Genomic DNA, 23604 nt, shown 5'->3' with positions numbered 1-23604 from the left:
AGATACAAACACACTATCATAATGATTTCATCTAATCATTCCCCACCAGTAAATGCTTCTTACCTGTCCGATGTCCATCTTGCTGTTAGAGAAAGCTGACAGTCATCCTGCTTACAATTACCCTAAATTATTAATACGAGTTTCTCATTTACTCTGATGTCAGATGTTGAGTTCAAGTTACTTTTGACTTGATCAAAAAAACAGAACCTGGACATAACACACCAGGTCACTTATAAGTCATATACTTGAGATTATGATCAATGTCTACAAACAATTTCCCAATAGGCCTTGGTCTTCTGCCATTATAAGATCAATGAATTTATCAGGAGGATTTACCAATTCTTAGACTGGGTTCACACAGTGCTTTTTTTAAATTAAGAATTGCATGTTTTTTTTAAAAAAAACTTCAGTAACATCTAGCACATGCACTTCACCTGAATACAAATGGACATTAAATTGAAAGCTTCTGTTTTCCTGGCACAGCAATGTCGGGCTATACATCTAAAATGCATAGGAAAAAAATGTGCTAATTAGAGATGAGCGAGTAGTACTCGATCGAGTAAGTATTCGATCGAATACTACGGTATTCGAAATACTCGTACTCGATCGAGTACCACTCGCTGTTCGAAGTTAAGATTCGATGCAGAACCAGCATTGATTGGCCGAATGCTATACATTGCCAATCAATGCTGGTTCTTCTCCTACCTTTAGAAGTCTTCTCTGTGCACCTTCCCCGCGGCGTCTTCCGGCTCTGAATTCACTCTGCCATGCATCGGGCCTGGGCAGAGCCGACTGCACATCTCCGCTTGTAGTGTGGGCATGCGCAGTCGGCTCTGCCCAGGCCCGATGCCTGGCAGAGTGAATGAAGAGCTCGGAGGATCCAGCCCGACCCTCACTCATGGACTTGGTAAATAGAATTTGATCGAATATTGCCTACCCCTGAAACGAGCATTTCCCTCCCATAGACTATAATGGGGTTTGAAACCCGTTCCAACAGTCGAACAGTGAGCGGCTGTTCGAATCGGATTTCGAACCCCGAACATTTTAGTGTTCGCTCATCTCTAGTGCTAATCATTACAATTAAAAAAAAGTGTGTTTTTTTTTATTAACCCCTTGTCAACAGCTACTGTAATAGTTAAAGAGGATCTTTCACCACTTCCAATTCCTTGCATCCTTCAATAGCTGCCCCTCCACCGATTCTGGTGCAGTTGGAATTTTTTCTGTTGCCCCCACCATTCCAAAGCAATACTTTCTTTTAGTTCCAGCACAATTATGCTCTCTGTTGTCAGGTGGGCGGTCCTTGTATGTCTGATTCAGCTTAGGACTGCCCCCCTGACAGTATGATTGTGCAGAAAGTAACAGAAAGGATTGTTCATTAATACAGAAGGCAGGAGAAAAAAATTCCATATGTAGTGGAATCAAAGGAGTGGCACATATTAAAGCATAGAATTAGCTAGAGTTGGTTGAGGTGGGAAAGGTCCTCTTTTAATAGCAGCAACCTTTTATAAAATTGCAGTAATGACTAGCACATTTTTCTGTGTATTTCACAAGAGTCGCATGACGCTAGGTTCACACCTGCGTTCATGTCTCCGTTCTATGGTTTCCGTCTTCTGCATGGCAGAAGACGGAAACCATAGACCGGGTCCGGCCGTGAGCGGCGGTGAGCGTTTTAGGCTCTCCGCCGCGAAACCGGATTTTTTAATCCGGACACAGAGTACTGCATGTCCCACTCTGTGTCCGGATTATAAAACCTGGTTTCGCGGCGGAGAGCGCAAAACACTCACCGCCGCTCACGGCCGGACAGCTTTCTCACCTATTCAAATGAATGGGTGAGAAAGTCTCCTGCAGGCTTCCGTCTCCTGCATCTGTTTTATGCAGGAAACGGAAACCAGCAATAAGGACAGATGAATGCTGATGTGAATGAGCCCTGATATTGCTATGCTAGTAAACCAGTGGTTTTTAATTTAATCTCATTAGCATACAGATTATATGCATAGACTTGGTGACTGTTTCCATTTTGAAGACTCCCAAGCCTGCCCTCATTCAGCACTTTAAATATGGAACCTGCTTAGGAGTAAAGCGGGAGCCATAACCCCACTGTATTACACAGTAAAGACTTGGTGGCAATGCCTGCGATTAGTCTTCTCTATGATCATGGGCATTAACCATTCAGATGTCTTAGTCAAATATCACCAAGGCATCGGAGGTCCAGTAACACAAAGGTGTTGTCACGTTAAAAATATCTGTACCCTACAACAAGATTCAGAGGTAGTGGTAGCAAAACGCTCACCGCTGCTCACGGACGGACATCTTTCTCACCCATTCAAATGAATGGGTGAGAGAGACTCCTGCAGGTTTCAGTCTCCTGCTCTGTTTTATGAAGGAAACGGAAACCTGCATTACGGAGAGGAGAACGCAGATGTGAACGAGCCCTATGAAGTATAATTTGTCTCGGAAAAACATAAGCCATCATATTATTTCTTACTTGTATAGTGACAACATATTCTGCAGCAATTTACAGTCATTGTCAATCAGAATGCCATGTAGGGCTCACAATCTAAATTCTCTATCCATATGCCTTTGGAGTGTGGGAAGAAACCGAAGTACCCATAGGAAACACATGCAAGCACAAGACGTAAATACAAACTCCTTGTAGGTTGTCCTTGGTCACACTTGAACCTATGACTCTGGCACCACAAAGCAATAGTGCTAAAAACTGAGCACTGCCTATGAACAGAAAAATTAAAAAAAATGCCCACTTTGCGGTAAAAACCATGATATGGACACGCCGTGATTTCCAAAAAAGCGTGGTTTTGGAAATCACAGCATGTCAATTATACCTATAGAAACGCTGGTGGTTTCCCCATAGATGTAATTGAAACAAACTCACAGCATCAGCAATTTATGGCCAACACGCTGACCTTATTTATCCGCCTGTATACAGTCGTGTGAAAGGAGCCCAAGTCAGAATAGAGGTCCAGTATACAAATATAATATGAAATTAAACATTACGTAATGTTTTTAGATAAAACCTTTAATAAAATAAATTTTCAATACATTGTATACGTATGTACAAATTCTATTTATAGACTGGGGCCACCATCACACACCTACAGTAACCGGTGAAGCATGGAAATATCACATGATGAGATTAGGTCACTGCAAAATGGAACTTGTACATAGTTATAGGGTCACACACGAAGCTGCTGGTGGCACTGCTGAGGAGTCACTCACTGTCCTGTGATACATATACAGGGTTCACTTTTAACCACCTCTAGAAACGTCCTTAATATATTTTGTTTCTCTGCTGAGTTAACAAAAATGGTCGTCATTACAGTTCCTGGTAGGTGGACATCCCGCACACACAATACCCAAAAATAGATCTTCACCACGTGCAGTGAATTTCTGGTTTGCACTATCATGAGTTTAATCACTATCTGAATCATCGCTGTCACTCTCTTCTTCATCATCATCATCTTCCTCCTCCTCTTCTTTTCCTTTACTTTCTGCTTTATCCTCCTTCAAGTCAGCAAAAAAGTCATCAGCTCCTCCAAAAGCTTTCTTACTTAAAGCTGGCAGCTGCCTGTTCTTCTTCCGCTTCCTGTAGACATCTACTACAATGGAGCCAATGTTTGACAGATCCCAGAACTTGATTTTCTGGTCATGGGCACAGCTCGCTAAGAATTTGCCATCTCTTGACTTGGCTAGTTGTTCTATGGGCTCTCCAGGATGCTGGCCCACTGTACCAATAACTCTATTGGGTAAAATGTTAATGGCCCTGGAAATACAGAAGAAAAGAGAGAACATGAAGCCTGACAGCACACAGATTTTCCAAAGCAAGACATTTTTACATCTAATCCTAGCTATCACCTATTTGTCTAACATCTGAGAGAATGGCTTTGTGTCAAAGCTATATAAAGCCTATTAAATGAGGCGTCATGTCATCGCCTTTATATGATCAACCTGACCAAGACTAAGCTGTAACCTAAAAATAGTTATACAGGAAAAAAGGAGATCACATACGAGCACACAGATTGAAACATATGTATCCAAGCTTAAACCCTCATCTATGATCTGCCTCACCATACATTGGGAGAATTTCATGCTGTACACCAAAAACATACCTTAAATTTACCAACATGTGTGTGAATGATTGTCTAATACCATACATTTAATACCATGTGTAGCAAGTATATAAATATTGCTCACAATAAAACTACATATTAATAAATAAATCTGGGTTAAGAAATTTAAGAAAAAAAATAAAAGATTGATCTGCAACGTATTCTAATTCCATACACGCTCTATATTCTGCTGCAGGCTGAACGTTACCATTTTATTGGACAGTTTTATACACTGTACTGGCTTGGGCCACAATGTAACATCTGATCGGTAAGGAATTTTTTTTTTTTTTTTAATTACACTTAATCCAAAAAGTGCTGACTCGAGTTAATAGTCTATCCTGTGGGGGAGTCTATTGAATGGCTTCTGGGTACGTGTACACCTCCACAGCTCTGGACCACAGTGCTGCCATATCTTTGTTCTGGCGTGGTTCGGACTAACAGCTAGCTATGCTAACAAAGAGGCACAGCAGAAATACGGAACTCCTACTGACTTCAATGAAGTCATGTCTAACTTGTTATCCATGTGTAAAGAAACAGAAACTCCACCAGGCGTTATATCACAATGATTCAGATAGAACTCTGACTACGCAGTCTCTACGGTAGGAATTGCAAGGCTTTTTTCAAATCTAGAGTTTGAAAAAATTCTCACAGAGTTTTGGGGTACACAGACTTTTTCTTTTTTCTTTTCTCTCAACCAAATAAGTGATGCATCAATTCCTACTGAGTGGCTAGATGTCCATGTGAATCATCATGGTGGAATAGCGCCTGTAAGCGTTACTATGTTTCCCTTTTCCCAGGGATACCATCAGTTATGAAACTTCTCCACCACCAGGACATATTGAGTGGATCCATGCTTGTCTACAACCGTCATTTCCTGAGCAGTATCAGCTGTAAGGCGAGTACTCTACACATGGTCTAAGAATTACTATCATTATTAGAACAATCTTACACTATGTGCACTCTCTTCTTCCTTTACATGTGCAGTTTCTCTAAAATAACAGAAGTCATCGAACTGTAACTTTAGTAGATGACTTGAGGCTAAAGATAAAAACAACCTATAGCTTTTCAGTATTTATCAGGAACTTTGATAACAGGAAAGTATAAAAATGTAAAGAGGCTGACTACTGACCTGACGACACCATCCATAGACCCTGTGCACACAATGTTATCATTAATAGGGATCATACAGTCGATGGATTCAGCCTTCACAGCAAAACGATCACTTGTTGCTCCAAATCCATTCCAGTTGAACAAATAAATTGTCCCCTCACTTGAACCACAAGCCACTTTTTTACCTCTCTAGAAGAAAGAAAGGAATGTGTTAGATTTAAAGAGGTCAGATAAAAGTAAAATCTGTGCATCTGTTACTCTACGGTGCAATAACATTACATGACAATGTGCTGTGCAAAAATAAAATCAATTTAATCTGCTAGCTTACATATAGTAGGGTCTATTTTCATAAGAATCAATTAACCATCAGTAAGTGTATGAACTTGTAAATGCTACTGGGAAGAATATTGTAGCAAAGGTTATGTGCACGTTGCTATGTATTAGACCAGATCTACAGTAACCTAAAACGTAATGAGGCAGAATTACTATTGTGTTGTGGCTATGACTAAACGAAAATGTGATGTATCTTTTGAATATTTTCATGTATCTAATTTGAGCTAAAATGTTTACAACTTGCTAAACCTGTGGGCTTGGCTTGCACGTGACAAAATGTGCCCAAAGTGCGAAAAAATTTTGGCTTAAAGTTCCTGGTTAAAAATAAGTCAACTAATGGGTTGTATAAACTTAGACTTGACAGTCTAAAGATGCACCAGTTATCTTCCAGCCTTAGCCACCATAATAAATCTGGTGCATTTTTATACTGTCTAAGTTTACACCGTCTATCCATTAGTAATTATGGGACAACTGTCACAGAGGAATTTTCCATCACACAATTAGAAAATATGCCACGCAAATTTAAGACTGGACTGTTCGATGCTTACAGGATCCCTAATGGAATCTACTTCTTGATCCTGTCTCGACAAAACAGAAAATGGCTCGAAATGCCTATTTACTAGAGCTGAGCGAGTACTATTCGAAACTCCCGTTTCAATAGCACGCACCCATAGGAATGAATGGATGCAGCCGGCACGCAGGGGGGTAAGCGGCCGGCAAAATCATCGTGCCAGCCGCTTCCATTCATTTCTATGGGTGCGTGCTGTTCGAAACTGCCGTTTGAAATAGTACTCTCTCATCTCTACTATTTACTCAACAATGGGCTTTACAGTCATTTTCTGAGTGTCGAGAGAAACTAGTGAGACATTGGCAGTAATGGAAAATGAACAGTGGGGGATATCACAAAAATATGAGGAAATTTCATGGCCACTTTGATAAAAAAAAAAAAGTAGTACAAGAGATTGCTGGCACGCAAGAGTTTTAGTATGAATTATTTTGCTGTATAGCGAGTTAAGAAATGGCAGGTTAGATCAGGGATATTTTCCATATCCTAACTTGTTGATCGGTGGGGGTCTGTTGGGACCCCCAGCAATCAAAAGAACAGGGATATTTTGTAACCCAATTCCATTAATTTCAGTTGATTTTGCTGATGGGGGGGGGAGACTTGTGATCAGAATACCCCTTTATAGGTGTGTGTGAAGGGACAAAGTACAACCAACCTTCATTATGGCTACAGATGTCAAATCTCCATTCTGGTATTCTGAAAGCAACTCAAACCTGCGTCTCTTTATGTTGAACACACCCATTGTTCCATCGCCACTAAGAGGAGAAAAACAATAATAAGACATGTTGACAAGAAATGCATCTAACTATTATAGAAAGTAGATAAACTAAGTAGAATGAAGAATAAAGTATAATAAACCAATAAACTAACGTAAGCAAAATAAAAAGAACATAAAAAAATAAAATGAAATGTCAATCAGAATATTAAAACATATTAGAAAAAAAAGTGATATATACAATGCAGTGCACATTGCAGGGCTGCACCTACACTTTACAAAGATGTCTGTCTTCTTCTACATTGCAGATCCATTTTCATGAAAAGCAGGGTTATTTTATGCAAATTAGCTGAAAAGGGTTTTAGGGCTTCACTCTCTGCTCTAGACAACCCCTCCTATCTTCCACCCAATATTGCTTGAGTAACATCTTACCTTTTGTCACACTTTTTCTGCACTTAGGGACAGTTATTAAGAATGGAAGGTGAACCCCCAGGAGGAGAAGAAATGCCCCTAAAGTGCTTTTCAGCTACTTTGCATAAGAATATAACCTTAATTTTCATGAAAATGGAGCTGCAATACTGGATAAGAAAGATATCTTTGAAAAGTGTAGAAGCCGCCATACAAGGTACTTTAGTTTGATACTAATTTCCTTGCTGAAACACTCCCTGCAGTTAAGGAGACTTACATCTTCTTGATTGTGTTGAGGTCTGTATTGTAAGACAAAAAAAGCTGAATGTGACATGGGTGGTTGTGTAGTACCATAGTCGGCAAATGACCTCATAAAAGCAGACCCCAATTACCATGCACGCTGGTAGAATATTGTAAGTACCTGGCTTACCTCGCTGTAAGGAGCATCTTTTTGTTTTGGTCAATGACCATGTCACTTATGTATTCTTCATGATTCTTCATCTCCATGAAAGCTGTACCCCTTCGGAGGTCCCACACTTTCAACATTCCACTGTCATCACCAGTGGCAAAGAGGTTCTCGTCTATCAGGAGCAGTCTATTCAATGCAGAGCTGGGAGACAACGTGCATACATTTTACTAATACAAATATATATATTTTACACACACATCCCCCCCCCCCTCCTCAATTAAGAACGAGGGTTGCAGCTATTGAACAAGCTGGCACAACTCAAAACATGGTAGGCGGTATGATAAATATTTATGGCAAACACTGTTTTTGGTACTGGAAGTAAACTGGCATAAGCAGAAATAAATATATATATATATATATACATACAGTCCTATGAAAAAGTTTGGGCACCCCTATTAATCTTAATCATTTTTAGTTCTAAATATTTTGGTGTTTGCAACAGCCATTTCAGTTTGATATATCTAATAACTGATGGACACAGTAATATTTCAGGATTGAAATGAGGTTTATTGTACTAACAGAAAATGCGCAATATGCATTAAACCAAAATTTGACCGGTGCAAAAGTTTGGGCACCTCAACAGAAAAGTGCCAGTAATATTTAGTAGATCCTCCTTTTGCAAAGATAACAGCCTCTAGTTGCTTCCTGTAGCTTTTAATCAGTTCCTGGATCCTGGATGAAGGTATTTTGGACCATTTCTTTCTACAAAACAATTCAAGTTCAGTTAAGTTTGATGGTCGCCGAACATGGACAGCCCGCTCTCAAATGATCTGAAAACAAAGATTGTTCAACATAGTTGTTCAGGGGAAGGATACAAAATGTTTTCTCAGAGATTTAACCTGTCAGTTTCCACTGTGAGGAACATAGTAAGGAAATGGAAGACCACAGGGACAGTTCTTGTTAAGCCCAGAAGTGGCAGGCCAAGAAAAATATCAGAAAGGCAGAGAAGAAGAATGGTGAGAACAGTCAAGGACAATCCACAGACCACCTCCAAAGAGCTGCAGCATCATCTTGCTGCAGATGGTGTCACTGTGCATCGGTCAACTATACAGCGCACTTTGCACAAATAGAAGCTGTATGGGAGAGTGATGAGAAAGAAGCCGTTTCTGCACGTACGCCACAAATAGAGTTGCCAGAGGTATGAAAAAGCACATTTGGACAAGGCAGCTTCATTTTGGAAACAAAAATTGAGTTGTTTGGTTATAAAAAAAGGCGTTATGCATGGCGTCCAAAAAGAAACAGCATTCCAAGAAAAACACATGCTACCCACTGTAAAATTTGGTGGAGGTTCCATCATGCTTTGGGGCTGTGTGGCCAATGCCGGCATCGGGAATCTTGTTAAAGTTGAGGGTCGCATGGATTCCACTCAGTATCAGCAGATTCTTGAGAATAATGTTCAAGAATCAGTGACGAAGTTGAAGTTACGCTGGGGATGGATATTTCAGCAAGACAATGATCCAAAACACCGCTCCAAATCCTCAGGCATTCATGCAGAGGAACAATTACAATGTTCTGGAATGGCCATCCCAGTCCCCAGACCTGAATATCATTGAACATCTGTGGGATGATTTGAAGCGGGCTGTCCATGCTCGGCGACCATCTAACTTAACTGAACTTGAATTGTTTGTCCAAAATACCTTTATCCAGGATCCAGGAACTGATTAAAAGCTACAGGAAGCGACTAGAGGCTGTTATCTTTGCAAAAGGAGGATCTACTAAATATTAATGTCACTTTTCTGTTGAGGTGCCCATACTTTTGCACCGGTCAAATTTTGGTTTAATGCATATTGCACATTTTCTGTTAGTACAATAAACCTCATTTCAATCCTGAAATATTACTGTGTCCATCAGTTATTAGATATATCAAACTGAAATGGCTGTTGCAAATACCAAAATATTTAGAACTAAAAATGATTAAGATTAATAGGGGTGCCCAAACTTTTTCATAGGACTGTGTATATATATATATATATATATATATATATATATATATATATATATATATACACACACATATATATATATATATATATATATATAACTATGCTGTTTTAATAATTACATTGAAAAATTGGCAATACATTCCTTCTCACTTGTTCTAGTTACCTAGACACTACGACAGTATCATCTAGTGGTCACTGTAAAAATTCCAATATTTTTTTTTCTAAGGATAACTACAAAACAAAATCTGAATCACCACAAGTTCCTCAGGCACTGTACTGTGGTATACCAAGAATTATTGGCAGATCACACCTATAACAGCCACAGCACATAAATTTCAGTTCCAATTCTTAGCATCTGTTAATAGACGCTGCTCTGCTGATTCAAGTTCAGTTGGAATTATTTCTCTAGCCCCCACCATTCCCAAGCAATCAATGCTGTTAATTTTGGTGCCCGATATGTTATTTAGGCTCTGTTACTGTCAGGTGGGTGGTGTCAGGAAAGAGTAGGAAAGGGGTGTGAGCTCCAATCAGAGAAAAGACAAAGAGGACGTGGTGAAAGGTCCTCTTTAGATAAAAGGGACTGAGCTACAGCATGGTGAGGTGAGCAACAGATGTGATGTCACTTCCTGAGAAAAAAATAAAAATAAGGGTGCATTCACACTGAGTATACGCTCACTGATTGTGAAAGTGTAATACGCGTATCACATTGAAAGCAATAGGGAAAAAAGCAGCCCATTCATTTCTATGGGGAGCGCACGTATGACGGCTCCCATAGAAAGTAATGGGATCTGTTTTAACGCCGCTGATTGGGAACGAGTTTACACGTTCAGAATCAGTGAGCGTACACTTAGTGTGAATGCACCCTAAATCTGTCATGTTTTCTAATCCAGCAAAGCCCCTTTAAGGTATCATTACAAGACCACACAAATAGTTCTAAGCAGTATTTTAAGACTGGTCTTACACGACTGTAATGCTTTTACGGTCCGCAAGTTGCTGATCAGCAACACTAGTTGCTGATCAGCAACTTACACTCCGCAGAAGTCCGTGACCTGCCGCACTCGCCCATAGAGTTCTATGGGCGAGTCCGTGCAGTGCCGTGAATTGCGGCCATTACGGACATGTTCTAAAAAGTGCGGACCTCGGTTGCGGCCCGGCACACCACGGATAAAATATCCGGTGCTGTAAGAGGCCGCATTGAGTATAATGTGTCCGCAAATGGTCCGCAATTGAAAACCCTCAATTGCGGACCATTTGTGGACTTAAACTACGGTCGTGTAAGACCAGCCTAAATGTGAGCATTTAGCTTCTTGTAAAGTTGGAATCAGTATCCTTACTCATGGGCTTTGGTGATGCGTTTCACTAGTTTTCCCTCCTCCACATTAAGGATGTGGATGGACTTGTCTTTGGAAATTGTAAAAAGCTCTAAAACAAAAAAGTAAAAGCAATAGTGAAATATGACATAAAATGGCCCATACACAACAAAAAAAACCCTTATATATAAGAAAAGACATCATAGAGTTTAAAGCATTAGGGTTAAGAGTTCATATAATCCAAGGCACCTCTGTGAACTCCATTGTGGTAGATGTAAAATCCTCTGCATGAAAATAAGGCTTTAGGCCTCATACACACGGAGTAAATGCGCACTCATTTTTGCATAATATATGTGTAAAAATCAGACTCCCATTGACTTCAATTACATTTTTTATACGTGAAAAATAAATGCGCAAAAATCACACTTTTTTGGTGCGTTTTTTACATGTGTATTCTTTACAAGTGTATTATGCAAAAATGAGCGCTCGTTTACTCCGTGTGCACAGGCCTTAACTGAGTGTGTAGACTCGGGGGATTCTGATTTTAACAGAAAGCACTTGGATGATGTCCGTGTACCTTCCATGTTACATTGATTTCAATGTGGGGGTTCTGGATAGTACATGCTTCATAACACTCGGTACAGAACCCTTCTTGGACTGCACACACATAAGGCTTTATGCCCTTATGTACACTGTCATAATACCAGTTCTAGATAGAACAGCCAAACCATTGAGTAATAATATCTGTCAGTTTCTTACGCTGGCCATCACTGGAAAATGCAGCATCTCGACATGACTTTAGGTGATGTCCAGAAGACCAGAGTTCTTTGTTGCCATCTTCTAGGCAGGAATAGGAGTACCTAAAAATAACACAAAGTTCATGAAGTTTCTCGTATCTGGTATTCTGAGGTCTGACTGTTATGGCAAGAGACTGATACCCCCTGGTGCTGCAGACAATATTGACCTCGGCTTCTGAAGAGTGTATTATTAATCTCCAATCACAACTGTAATTTACAAAAGCAACAGCTCTGCCTCATCACTATGACCTGTGTACAGTATCATACAGACACTACCTGCCACCTCATGTACATCAGTGTGTGGAGAGGGGCAACACCGATCACATATGCTTCCAGACAGGATCCGTGTGTGCATGTATATATGTATATAATACGTATTCGTCCTCACAGGAAAAACTTTCTCAAATGCAAAACTCATGTACATCAGTGTGTGGAGAGGGGCAATACCAAACAGATATGATTCTAGACAGGATCCCGATGCGTGTGTGTGTGTGTGTGTATGTGTATATGTATATATATATATATATTCTAATAATTATTATATATATATTATTAAAACCTACATTATCATCAATTCTCCATTATCAGAAACGTGAGTTGGATTCATGTGTCAATTATATATTACCACTCTCCCACTTCCCTCCAGTGACATGACGCTGTGTTGGCTTGTGTTAACCACAGTTTCCTATGTGACAGTAGTGCATATACATATGCAGCGGCACCAACACGTGGAAGACATCATTGTACATGCACGGCCACCAAACTGGATTGTTGGAGGTGGATGATATTTACAGCAAGTAGATGCATAGAGGACAAGTAAGTGACTTATACAAATACATGTACATTAGAAAATTGTTCATTTTTTACACCATTCATAACCAGTAAATTTTATGGTAATACCCCTTTACAGGATACGTCATCTAGTCTGACATTTCGTACACTTACTGGTGTTCTATGAATCACATGATCTAACTACCTAACTAATCTGTATGAGAGGAAAGCATATGAATAACATAATAGCTTTGTAATAGTGAGCGAATCCCAGCAGATAATACATGAAGACTTACACAAACACATCTCCATCTAGATCTCCGGCAGCGAGGATGTCCTGACTGGGATGGAATGCAATGGTGTTCACAGCAGCCTCAAATGATATGTCCATGGGAGTATCCCTCACCCGGGGTTCTGCTGGGCCTGGAGTATCATCAAGCTCTCCAGACTCATCCTAGACAAGATAAGAGTATACAGATAAAATGCAGATATTCAAAGATCATGTAGGTGCAACCTAAAATATTCTCTTTCACCCTAATATTTCTATATAGAAAGGTTATGAAGTAGCCTTGCGTGTGCAGACGTTCTCAGTTGTCACCTACGGGTTAGGTAAAAAACCAAAAACCACTAAGGGCTAATTTAGACGACTGTATTACATTAATGTCATATGTCAAGATGATACTGCTAGTTTGGGTCATTAGACCTATGATTGGGAAGGCATTTGTAATGGATATACAGATCCTATAATACCCTACATTACAAATATATCTAAAAAAGTCCTAAAAGGGTTGTTTAGCTGGCAACAAAGACAGCAGATCCATTGTTACTAGAGATGAGCGAACAGTGTTCTATCGAACACATGTTCGATCGGATATCAGGGTGTTCGCCATGTTCGAATCGAATCGAACACCGCGTGGTAAAGTGCGCCAAAATTCGATTCCCCTCCCACCTTCCCTGGCGCCTTTTTTGCACCAATAACAGCGCAGGGGAGGTGGGACAGGAACTACGACACCGGGGGCATTGAAAAAAATTGGAAAAAGTCATTGGCTGCCGAAATCAGGTGACCTCCATTTTAGACGAATAGTGGATTTCAAATCCGGGTCATATGAGAATGTGAACTTTGTGACTATGAGACAGGGATAGCTGTACAGGCAGGGATAGCTAGGGAGAACCTTTATTTAGGGGGGAATGTTATTAAAAATAACTTTTTGGGGCTCTATCGGGTGTGTAATTGTGATTTTTGTGAGATAAACTTTTTCCCATAGGGATGCATTGGCCAGCGCTGATTGGCCGAATTCCGTACTCTGGCCAATCAGTGCTGGCCAATGCATTCTATTAGCTTGATGAAGCAGAGTGTGCACAAGGGTTCAAGCGCACCCTCGGCTCTGATGTAGCAGAGCCGAGGCTGCACAAGGGTTCAAGCGCACCCTCGGCTCTGATGTAGGAGAGCCGAGGGTGCACTTGAACCCTCACTCTGCTTCATCAAGCTAATAGAATGCATTGGCCAGCGCTGATTGGCCAATGTATTCTATTAGCCTGATGAAGTAGAGCTGAATGTGTGTGCTAAGCACACACATTCAGCTCTACTTCATCGGGCTAATAGAATGCATTGGCCAGCGCTGATTGGCCAGAGTACGGAACTCGACCAATCAGCGCTGGCTCTGCTGGAGGAGGCGGAGTCTAAGATCGCTCCACACCAGTCTCCATTCAGGTCCGACCTTAGACTCCGCCTCCTCCGGCAGAGCCAGCGCTGATTGGCCGAAGGCTGGCCAATGCATTCCTATGCGAATGCAGAGACTTAGCAGTGCTGAGTCAGTTTTGCTCAACTACACATCTGATGCACACTCGGCACTGCTACATCAGATGTAGCAATCTGATGTAGCAGAGCCGAGGGTGCACTAGAACCCCTGTGCAAACTCAGTTCACGCTAATAGAATGCATTGGCCAGCGCTGATTGGCCAATGCATTCTATTAGCCCGATGAAGTAGAGCTGAATGTGTGTGCTAAGCACACACATTCAGCACTGCTTCATCACGCCAATACAATGCATTAGCCAGTGCTGATTGGCCAGAGTACGGAATTCGGCCAATCAGCGCTGGCTCTGCTGGAGGAGGCGGAGTCTAAGGTCGGACCTGAATGGAGACTGGTGTGGAGCGATCTTAGACTCTGCCTCCTCCAGCAGAGCCAGCGCTGATTGGTCGAGTTCCGTACTCTGGCCAATCAGCACTGGCTAATGCATTGTATTGGCGTGATGAAGCAGTGCTGAATGTGTGTGTGCTTAGCACACACATTCAGCTCTACTTCATCGGGCTAATAGAATGCATTGGCCAGCGCTGATTGGCCGAATTCCGTACTCTGGCCAATCAGCACTGGCTAATGCATTGTATTGGCGTGATGAAGCAGTGCTGAATGTGTGTGCTTAGCACACACATTCAGCTCTACTTCATCGGGCTAATAGAATGCATTGGCCAGCGCTGATTGGCCAGAGTACGGAATTCGGCCAATCAGCGCTGGCTCTGCTGGAGGAGGCGGAGTCTAAGGTCGGACCTGAATGGAGACTGGTGTGGAGCGATCTTAGACTCCGCCTCCTCCAGCAGAGCCAGCGCTGATTGGTCGAGTTCCGTACTCTGGCCAATCAGCACTGGCTAATGCATTGTATTGGCGTGATGAAGCAGTGCTGAATGTGTGTGCTTAGCACACACATTCAGCTCTACTTCATCGGGCTAATAGAATGCATTGGCCAGCGCTGATTGGCCAGAGTACGGAATTCGGCCAATCAGCGCTGGCTCTGCTGGAGGAGGCGGAGTCTAAGATCGCTCCACACCAGTCTCCATTCAGGTCCGACCTTAGACTCCGCCTCCTCCAGCAGAGCCAGCGCTGATTGGCCGAATTCCGTACTCTGGCCAATCAGCGCTGGCCAATGCATTCTATTAGCCCGATGAAGTAGAGCTGAATGTGTGTGCTAAGCACACACATTCAGCACTGCTTCATCACGCCAATACAATGCATTAGCCAGTGCTGATTGGCCAGAGTACGGAATTCGGCCAATCAGCGCTGGCCAATGCATTCTATTAGCCCGATGAAGTAGAGCTGAATGTGTGTGCTAAGCACACACATTCAGCACTGCTTCATCACGCCAATACAATGCATTAGCCAGTGCTGATTGGCCAGAGTACGGAACTCGACCAATCAGCGCTGGCTCTGCTGGAGGAGGCGGAGTCTAAGATCGCTCCACACCAGTCTCCATTCAGGTCCGACCTTAGACTCCGCCTCCTCCAGCAGAGCCAGCGCTGATTGGCCGAATTCCGTACTCTGGCCAATCAGCACTGGCTAATGCATTGTATTGGCGTGATGAAGCAGTGCTGAATGAGTGTGCTTAGCACACACATTCAGCTCTACTTCATCGGGCTAATAGAATGCATTGGCCAATCAGCGCTGGCCAATGCATTCTATTAGCGTGAACTGAGTTTGCACAGGGGTTCTAGTGCACCCTCGGCTCTGCTACATCAGATTGCTACATCTGATGTAGCAGTGCCGAGTGTGCATCAGATGTGTAGTTGAGCAAAACTGACTCAGCACTGCTAAGTCTCTGCATTCGCATAGGAATGCATTGGCCAGCCTTCGGCCAATCAGCGCTGGCTCTGCCGGAGGAGGCGGAGTCTAAGGTCGGACCTGAATGGAGACTGGTGTGGAGCGATCTTAGACTCCGCCTCCTCCAGCAGAGCCAGCGCTGATTGGTCGAGTTCCGTACTCTGGCCAATCAGCACTGGCCAATGCATTTCTATGGGGAAAAGTTAGCTTGCGAAAATCGCAAACTGACAGGGATTTCCATGAAATAAAGTGACTTTTATGCCCCCAGACATGCTTCCCCTGCTGTCCCAGTGTCATTCCAGGGTGTTGGTATCATTTCCTGGGGTGTCATAGTGGACTTGGTGACCCTCCAGACACGAATTTGGGTTTCCCCCTTAACGAGTTTATGTTCCCCATAGACTATAATGGGGTTCGAAACCCATTCGAACACTCGAACAGTGAGCGGCTGTTCGAATCGAATTTCGAACCTCGAACATTTTAGTGTTCGCTCATCTCTAATTGTTACACATCCTAAAGCCCACAAACCTTCCATTGTTTCTTGCCCCCTCCTTTTTGGGATGAAAGTTTTGTGGGTCCTCTCACCATGTCAAAAAGGAAATTGCTCCCATTCCCTTCTTTGTGAAGATGTCAGTATACTATGTGACCAAAGGAATTCAGGTGTTTTCTATAGTCACATTGCACATGGTACAGGTTTCAGGCCCTCCTATATAAATCACTCTTCAGCAAGGTTATTGTGAGCTATATTATAGTGGATGCCCTTTAGTCACAGGCTACGCTGACATCCTGACATGAGGAGGGGGCACGAACTGATAAAAGGCGTTGGAATATATACACAAGTGATATTTCAATCATATAACAGCTGTCAACTGCAATACAATTATTTCCCAACCACGGAGATCTACTTATCTGTTGGGAAAGCCAACCACAACTACTACACACAGGAAAATCTAAGGCATATATAAGAGCGTATTTTGCGATTCTAATTGCTCTGATCCCAAACACAGCATTACAATGGGGTTATGCATGCCATGCTATAAAAATGTAATGGTATATACTTTAAAGAAGACCTTTCATCAGATTGGGCACAGACAGTTCCATATACTGCTGGAAAGCCGCTGAATTCAATGCACTGTCAGCTTTCCCAATCTGTGCCCCGGGTAAAGCGCTATCGGTCCCGGTACTGTAGAGCTTTGCAGTCAGAAGGGCATTTCTGACAGTCAGTCAGGTACGTCCTTCTCCACAGCAGCGCCTATAGCACTCACACTGTACAGATCGATAGGCTCTGCTGTGGAAAAAGGACGTTCCTGACTGACTGTCAGAAACGCCCTTCTAACTGTAAAGCGCTACGGTACCGGGACCAATAGCGCTTTACCTGGGGCACAGATCGAGAAAGGCGATAGTGCACTGAATTCAGCGCATTGTTGGCTTTCCAGCAGTATATAGAACTGCCTGTGCCCAATCTGATGAAAGGTCATCTTTAAGTTTTCTGCTTCTAGAGGAACTTAATCTGTCACACATTTTCATGCAGAAGAAATGCAATAATACCTGTCACCCATTCAAGTAAAGGGGTGACAACGTACTACCAAATCCACCAAAAGTCAGATTCTCTGTTTGCAGCAGCTCTCCTGTGCTTTCTGAGCTTTCACGACAGACCCTTGTTTAGTTGTTCATTTATAGTAGTAATATAAGAGGCCGTTCTTACCTGTTGCCTTTCTTCATCATTTGCATCCAGATCTGTATTGACTGGCACAGTCTACAAGAAAAGGAGAAAAAGAGATACCTAAGACAAGTGACAACTGAGATACACTTATAATACCTTGTTGTATGAGAGGAAAAAGTAGTATATACATTCCAAGTCAAGTTTCCAAAAATAAAGAATTGGTCAGAATTAGGGTATGTTCACACGGCGTGTGAACACTTTGGCGCGGCACTGCACTGGCATCCCATCGCGGCATTCCGCTCTGGATTAGGCTCAAAGAACGGGCCTAATCGGGAGGGAGCCCCGAATCCGCGGCAAGATAGGGCAGCTTGCTTCTTTTTTCCACTAACAGCCCTGGTTTGGATACACAAGATTCCATTATTTCAGCATAAAAGAAAAGATTATTAGGGTGAGTTCACACTCCCCTTGTTAATGTCCGTTGCCGTCATCCATCATCATGACTACTGTAGCAGAGTAGCAGACACAGATGGAGCCCCCGTCATCTGTGTCTATTCCCATTGATACTAATGGAAGCTTTCTTCCGTCGAGTTCTTTACAATGTGTCTGTGCATTTATGACATAAGAAAAAAAATCCTACATGCCCAACTTTCATCCACCAGAAAAGTAGAAAAACATGACAGAAACTATACATTGGGGTGAATGCAGACAGACACCCAACAGAGGAGTCTACATCTCTCACTGAATGTCTGTAGCTCTTATCATGTGATGGATGAGCACAACGGACATTAAAAATGGTATTGTGAACCCAACCTTAGAAAACGCACAGATGAAAATGTGTAACCACATGTAGTGTTCAGGGTATGTATGTACCAGCAAGAAAAAAAATGGGGCATTTCTTGCCATTAGGCAGTGATTATATACTGTACAATGTACACACATCAGTATATATAATACTTCTAGATCCCCACTTTTGAAGGCTTTCCGCGTGTCCAAGTACAATATGTTTATTGGAATACGTTCACTTGCTTGGATTCCACTAAGCCCCACTGAGATGAAGGACAGTCACAGAAATTCATGCAACAAATCTGAAGCATGTGAATATGACTGTAGGAGATAATACAGGTACATCTCCTAGTATGGTCTAATGCTAAGGCCACATGTAGGAAAACACAGTGACGTTTCACTTTTTTTTCTTCCCCATTACGTTTTTGATGCAGTTTTTCTTCCTTTCTTGAAATGAACAATTGCCCATGTCAGAGAGGCCTGTGTCAAGCAGATATGCCTAAGGTGCCAACCTCTGCCATAGTTTCTAAGCGAAATGACACTACATGCATACTCAAGCTCCAATCCTTATGCACATTACTACGTGCGCAGGCCAAGGGAGCGCCGATGTTTCAACGAAAGGCACAAAGAAGTCCTGTATTGATTTCAATTTGAGGGTTCTGCTCTGTTCCGTTGTGATGGAGATGGATAAAGATACTCCATATGTCTCAGAACCCCTCTATATTGTGTGCGTGGGTCCATTCTCCACCTGGTCACGCTGTCTGTCTCACAGAAGATAATGGCACCTTTGGGAGTACATTTTTGGCAGACATATGGCTTGTGACCCCCATGGAGATTACCACATTAGACAATCCCACCTAGAACCCATCCTGTTGATTTAGGACACTTTCTTATGGACAAGGGATTTAGTGTCCCAAATGGCTGTGCCCGCATTTAAGTAAAAAAAAAAAAAAACAAACAAAAAAAACAACAAACAGACCTTTATACTTACCTAGGGAAGAGTCCGATGAGTCTCATCCCTGGTGTTCCTGAGGTCTGCGCCGATCTTCAGTGAAGCAGAGGACGTACGCCCCAGCTTCACTGTGCATGTGTCCTAAAACCAAAGTGTATTCCTCTGGCTTCAGTGAAGAACTGCGCCAGATCAGGGTGAAAATACAGCAAAAAGGAGAGCACAATGCGGTTTTATTTATATTGCACGCAGATATGGCGTCACCCCCTAGCGACTTAGACATGTGAGTGGTTTAGTGTCCTAAATTGTCCTGACAGGTCATGAAACATCTATCTTATATCCACAGGGTACAGGATACAGAGTGTGTGTGTGTCAGTAACCTAGAGGGAATGCTATACTGGGGGAGAGATGAAGGGGGGGACATGAAACTGGGGGAGAGATGGAGGGGGACAGATGAAATGGGGCAGGGATGGATGGGGCAGATGAAGGGGGTTATGAAACTGGGGGCAACTGGAGGAAGCATTAAACCGTGCAGGTATCTGGAGGGGACTTGTCTGCCTCTAGTTGCCCCCAGTTTAGTGTTACCCTCCAGCGACCCCCGGTGGACACAGCCTCGTCCCTGCTCTCGTTCAATGGTAGAGCCGGAGATCCCCGAGTGCTGCACCGGGCAATCGCCAACAATCCCATTGCGGTATCACATTTGCGTCCACCAGGCCATTCAGTCAATCACCAAGGGGTCAAACACAAACCTGTCCTATCACTACAGTGGCAGGCCGCTGCTATATAACACCCGCTCGCCATTCTCATGCTTACCTCCGTGGGCGCCGCCATGTTTGGTCCTGGCAGCTGACTATACAGAAATGGCGCTCACGTGCTCAACGCTAGCGGGGTGTTCACAAACTGCACAAGGACCTTTCGGATGACGCAGAAGTCTGTGTATCACGTGACTGCTCGAGGGGAAAAAAGTGCTGTGACCGGGAATAGCGCAGGAATACAGTGTGTGTATATAGACTGAGAGGAGAGCCGCCTCATGTGTCCTGTGTCCACAATGATATATGACTCCCCTCCTCCCAAGCGCCATAAGTTTTTTTTCCTGTCACAGAGCCTTATGAGGGCTTCATCTTTGCGGGACAATTTGTACATCATAAGGATACATGTTATATTCCATACAGTGTACTGGGAAGCAGGAAAATATCACTGTATAGTGAACATGAGCTGTCCCCTGTGTTCTGTAGGTCAGTACATTATATTATTTTCTGCTATGTCCTTCTGTATTATGCCCCTACATCTGCACCAGTATGTATTATATCCACTCTGCCCCCAATGTATTGTATTCTCAGGGCTGCGGAGGCGTCGACTTCTTCATAAATGGCTGACAGCCAGGATCACACAGAGGTAAAAAAGATCCTGTAACTCATTAAAGGGGCTCTATCAGCAAAATCATGCTGATAGAGCCCCACATATGCGTGAATAGCCTTTAAAAAGGCTATTCAGGTACCGTAAAAGTTATATTAAACTCCCCCCCCCCCCCCCGTTTTAAAATAATAACTTAAAAAAGAATGTGATCTACTTACGCATCGTGCACGCTGGGCGGGCATTCAGGGTGCGCTGTCTTCTTCATCCATGCCTCTTCTTCCTCCGATGTCCTCGGGTCCCGTCCTCCTCCGGCGCTCGCTAACGGACATTGATTAAAAAAAAAATGGCCTGGGTGCATGCGCAGTAGCATGCGGCTTCTACTACGGCTACTGCACAAGCGCCCAGGCCATTTTTTTTAATCAATGTCAGTTAGCGAACGCCGGAGGAGGATGGGACCGGAGGACATCGGAGGAAGAGGAGGCGTGGATGAAGAAGAAGACACACCCTGAATGCCCGCCCAACGTGCACGATCCATAAGTAGATCATTCTTTTTTAGGTTTTGCTGATAGAGCCCCTTTAAAAAGCAAATCTACAGCTCTATTTAGGTATATATCCCAAAATGGTGTGCAGTGGTGGATATTCACTGTGAAGAAAGAATGTGCAGGCAAAGGAGCAACTGCACAGTAGAGGACAATTGGATGTGCGATTCCTCAACTTTTTTCATTAAAGAGGATCTTTCATGCCCTCGGACACATTCGGTTTTATACACCAATAGAAAGCTGACAGTGCGCCGAACTCGGTGCACTATCGGCTTTCCCGTTATGTGCCAACAGTGAAGAGCTATCAGTGCCGTTACCATAACTCTTCACTGTCAGACGGGCGCTTCTGACAGACTGTGATGAATGCCCCTCCAGACAGTAGAGTCCATAGCGCTATATTGTCCTTACCACCCAGTGATGACACTGAATGGTGAGGAACACCCGCGCCTCCTGACAGTACTTATCCATAGAGACCGTCAGTTCTCCCCAAAATGGTAGCACCCATACGCTGCCAGGAAAATGGCGTCTTGGTTAGCTTTGGCTGAGCCGAGCATAAAAAGGTATAAAAAGGTGTCAGTATACAATCAGTATGTGTATCCGTCCGTTTTGAAGTGTCAAACTGAATTCAAACGGATGGATGGCATACTTATGTGTGAACATACCCTCAGATCTTTTGGCCATGACTGTACAATCTCTGATACAATTTAAGGTGAATTCACAAACACTGAAATTTCCTGGAAGTGCTCTGAGGGCAGTCCCTAATGTGCTCTGATTTGCTCCACAGACTGATAGCTGTGGTATCCCAACAAAAACCTGCTGCAGTTGTCACTTGGTGCAGTGTAGTTAGGGAGCCTTCACAAGATGTTGCGCTGCCCTTATTCTGAACTTAAAACACGTTCAGAATGAGCGCGTAAAAAGCAGTTCCCATTTACTTGAATGGGAGCCGGCATACATGCGCTCCCCATTGAAATCAATGGGAGGCCTTTTTGGTACTTTTCCCTTGTCGGGACATGCTGAACTGCTGACTGCTGGCCCGATGCTGGTTGGCACTGGAGCTGTGTATAAAGGAACAGCAGATCAAAGGATGCCAGAGAGGGGCGCCCAGATGCTGTGTGCGTGTCAATGCAGCATCAGGGGGTGACGTCCGGCTTCACAAGCTTGTGCTCACCGACAATCAGCAAATCAACCCACGTCCAGCGAGTGAGGGCAGGGTCTGGGTGCCCCCTTTGGCATTCTTTGATCCGCTGCTCCTTTATACACAGCTCCAGTGCCAGCCAGCATTGGGTCAGCAGTTCAGCATGTCCCGAAGCTGATGCTGAACTGCGATGCTGGCCCGATAAGGGAAAAGTACCAAAAAGGCCTCCAATTGATTACAATGGGGAGCGCACGTATGCCGGCTCCCATTCAAGTCAACGGGAGCTGCTTTTTACGCACTCATTCTGAATGTGTTTTTACGTTCAGAATGAGCGCAGCGTAATATCGCGTGAAGGCTCCCTTAAACAGCAAAAGACACTTGAGAGTGAAGGACCACCCTCGCTGTACTTGTACTTCCTGCTTCCAGAAATATAAATATGCTAATATCAATGAAAACGGTTACGTTTTAGCACAGTGACTCACTGTATACGGTCTCCCCATAACAAGGCATCATTTACTGCTAAGGTAAAAATTCTGCAAACTTGCATTTCCTTAAAAATTTTTGGATCCCAAAGCATGTCCCATCTTTGCACTAGGGAGGCATAAGCTCCATCTTAGGACCTCCTCACACATCTACAGGATTTTCCTCGTGGCTCGCTTACAGAAGACATACTGAAAAAGTTAAGGCCGTTCTGCAGTTGTTTTATTTACTTGGCAGCTGGGGGCCACATAAGAGGGTGCACGTGATGATTTAACCCCATCTTATTCTAATATTGATGCAGATGTTTTTGTGTTTTTCTAATCCTTTTCACAATACTAGCACTACCCGTGACTTCCTCCGTGGCCCCCTCACCTCCTGCACGACCCACCTGCGGCACCGCCCCCCCCCTTTACCTTGTGGCCACAACAGGCCCTTCCAACACCAGTGTGTCCATGGACCCCCGGCCTCCACCTTGCGCCCTGCTGGCCCCTTTCCCCTCCACCCCCCCTGGCCCCTCCACCTCTCTCTCTACCCGCTCCGCCGTTCCCTTGTTGCTTCCTCCCCCC

General features: G+C 43.4%; 1 protein-coding gene across 1 annotated transcript; it reads right to left on the bottom strand.

Annotated features, from left to right (window-relative positions):
• Window positions 1-3038: 3038 nt before the first annotated feature.
• Window positions 3039-20386, bottom strand: WDR55 (WD repeat domain 55). The gene is made up of 9 exons (XM_075276373.1): window positions 20342-20386; window positions 17839-17889; window positions 12842-12999; window positions 11737-11837; window positions 11002-11089; window positions 7686-7865; window positions 6788-6887; window positions 5254-5423; window positions 3039-3778 (listed from the first exon to the last, which is right to left on the bottom strand). Exons 1-9 carry the CDS (start codon window positions 20357-20359, stop codon window positions 3427-3429), a joined length of 1218 nt encoding a protein of 405 aa, XP_075132474.1. The 5' UTR covers window positions 20360-20386; the 3' UTR covers window positions 3039-3426.
• Between the last annotated feature and the right edge of the window lie 3218 nt (window positions 20387-23604).

This window comes from Leptodactylus fuscus, chromosome 5 (assembly GCF_031893055.1).
Source record: "Leptodactylus fuscus isolate aLepFus1 chromosome 5, aLepFus1.hap2, whole genome shotgun sequence".
Lineage (NCBI taxonomy): Eukaryota > Metazoa > Chordata > Amphibia > Anura > Leptodactylidae > Leptodactylus > Leptodactylus fuscus.
This window is presented reverse-complemented; position numbering and strand designations above follow the sequence as displayed.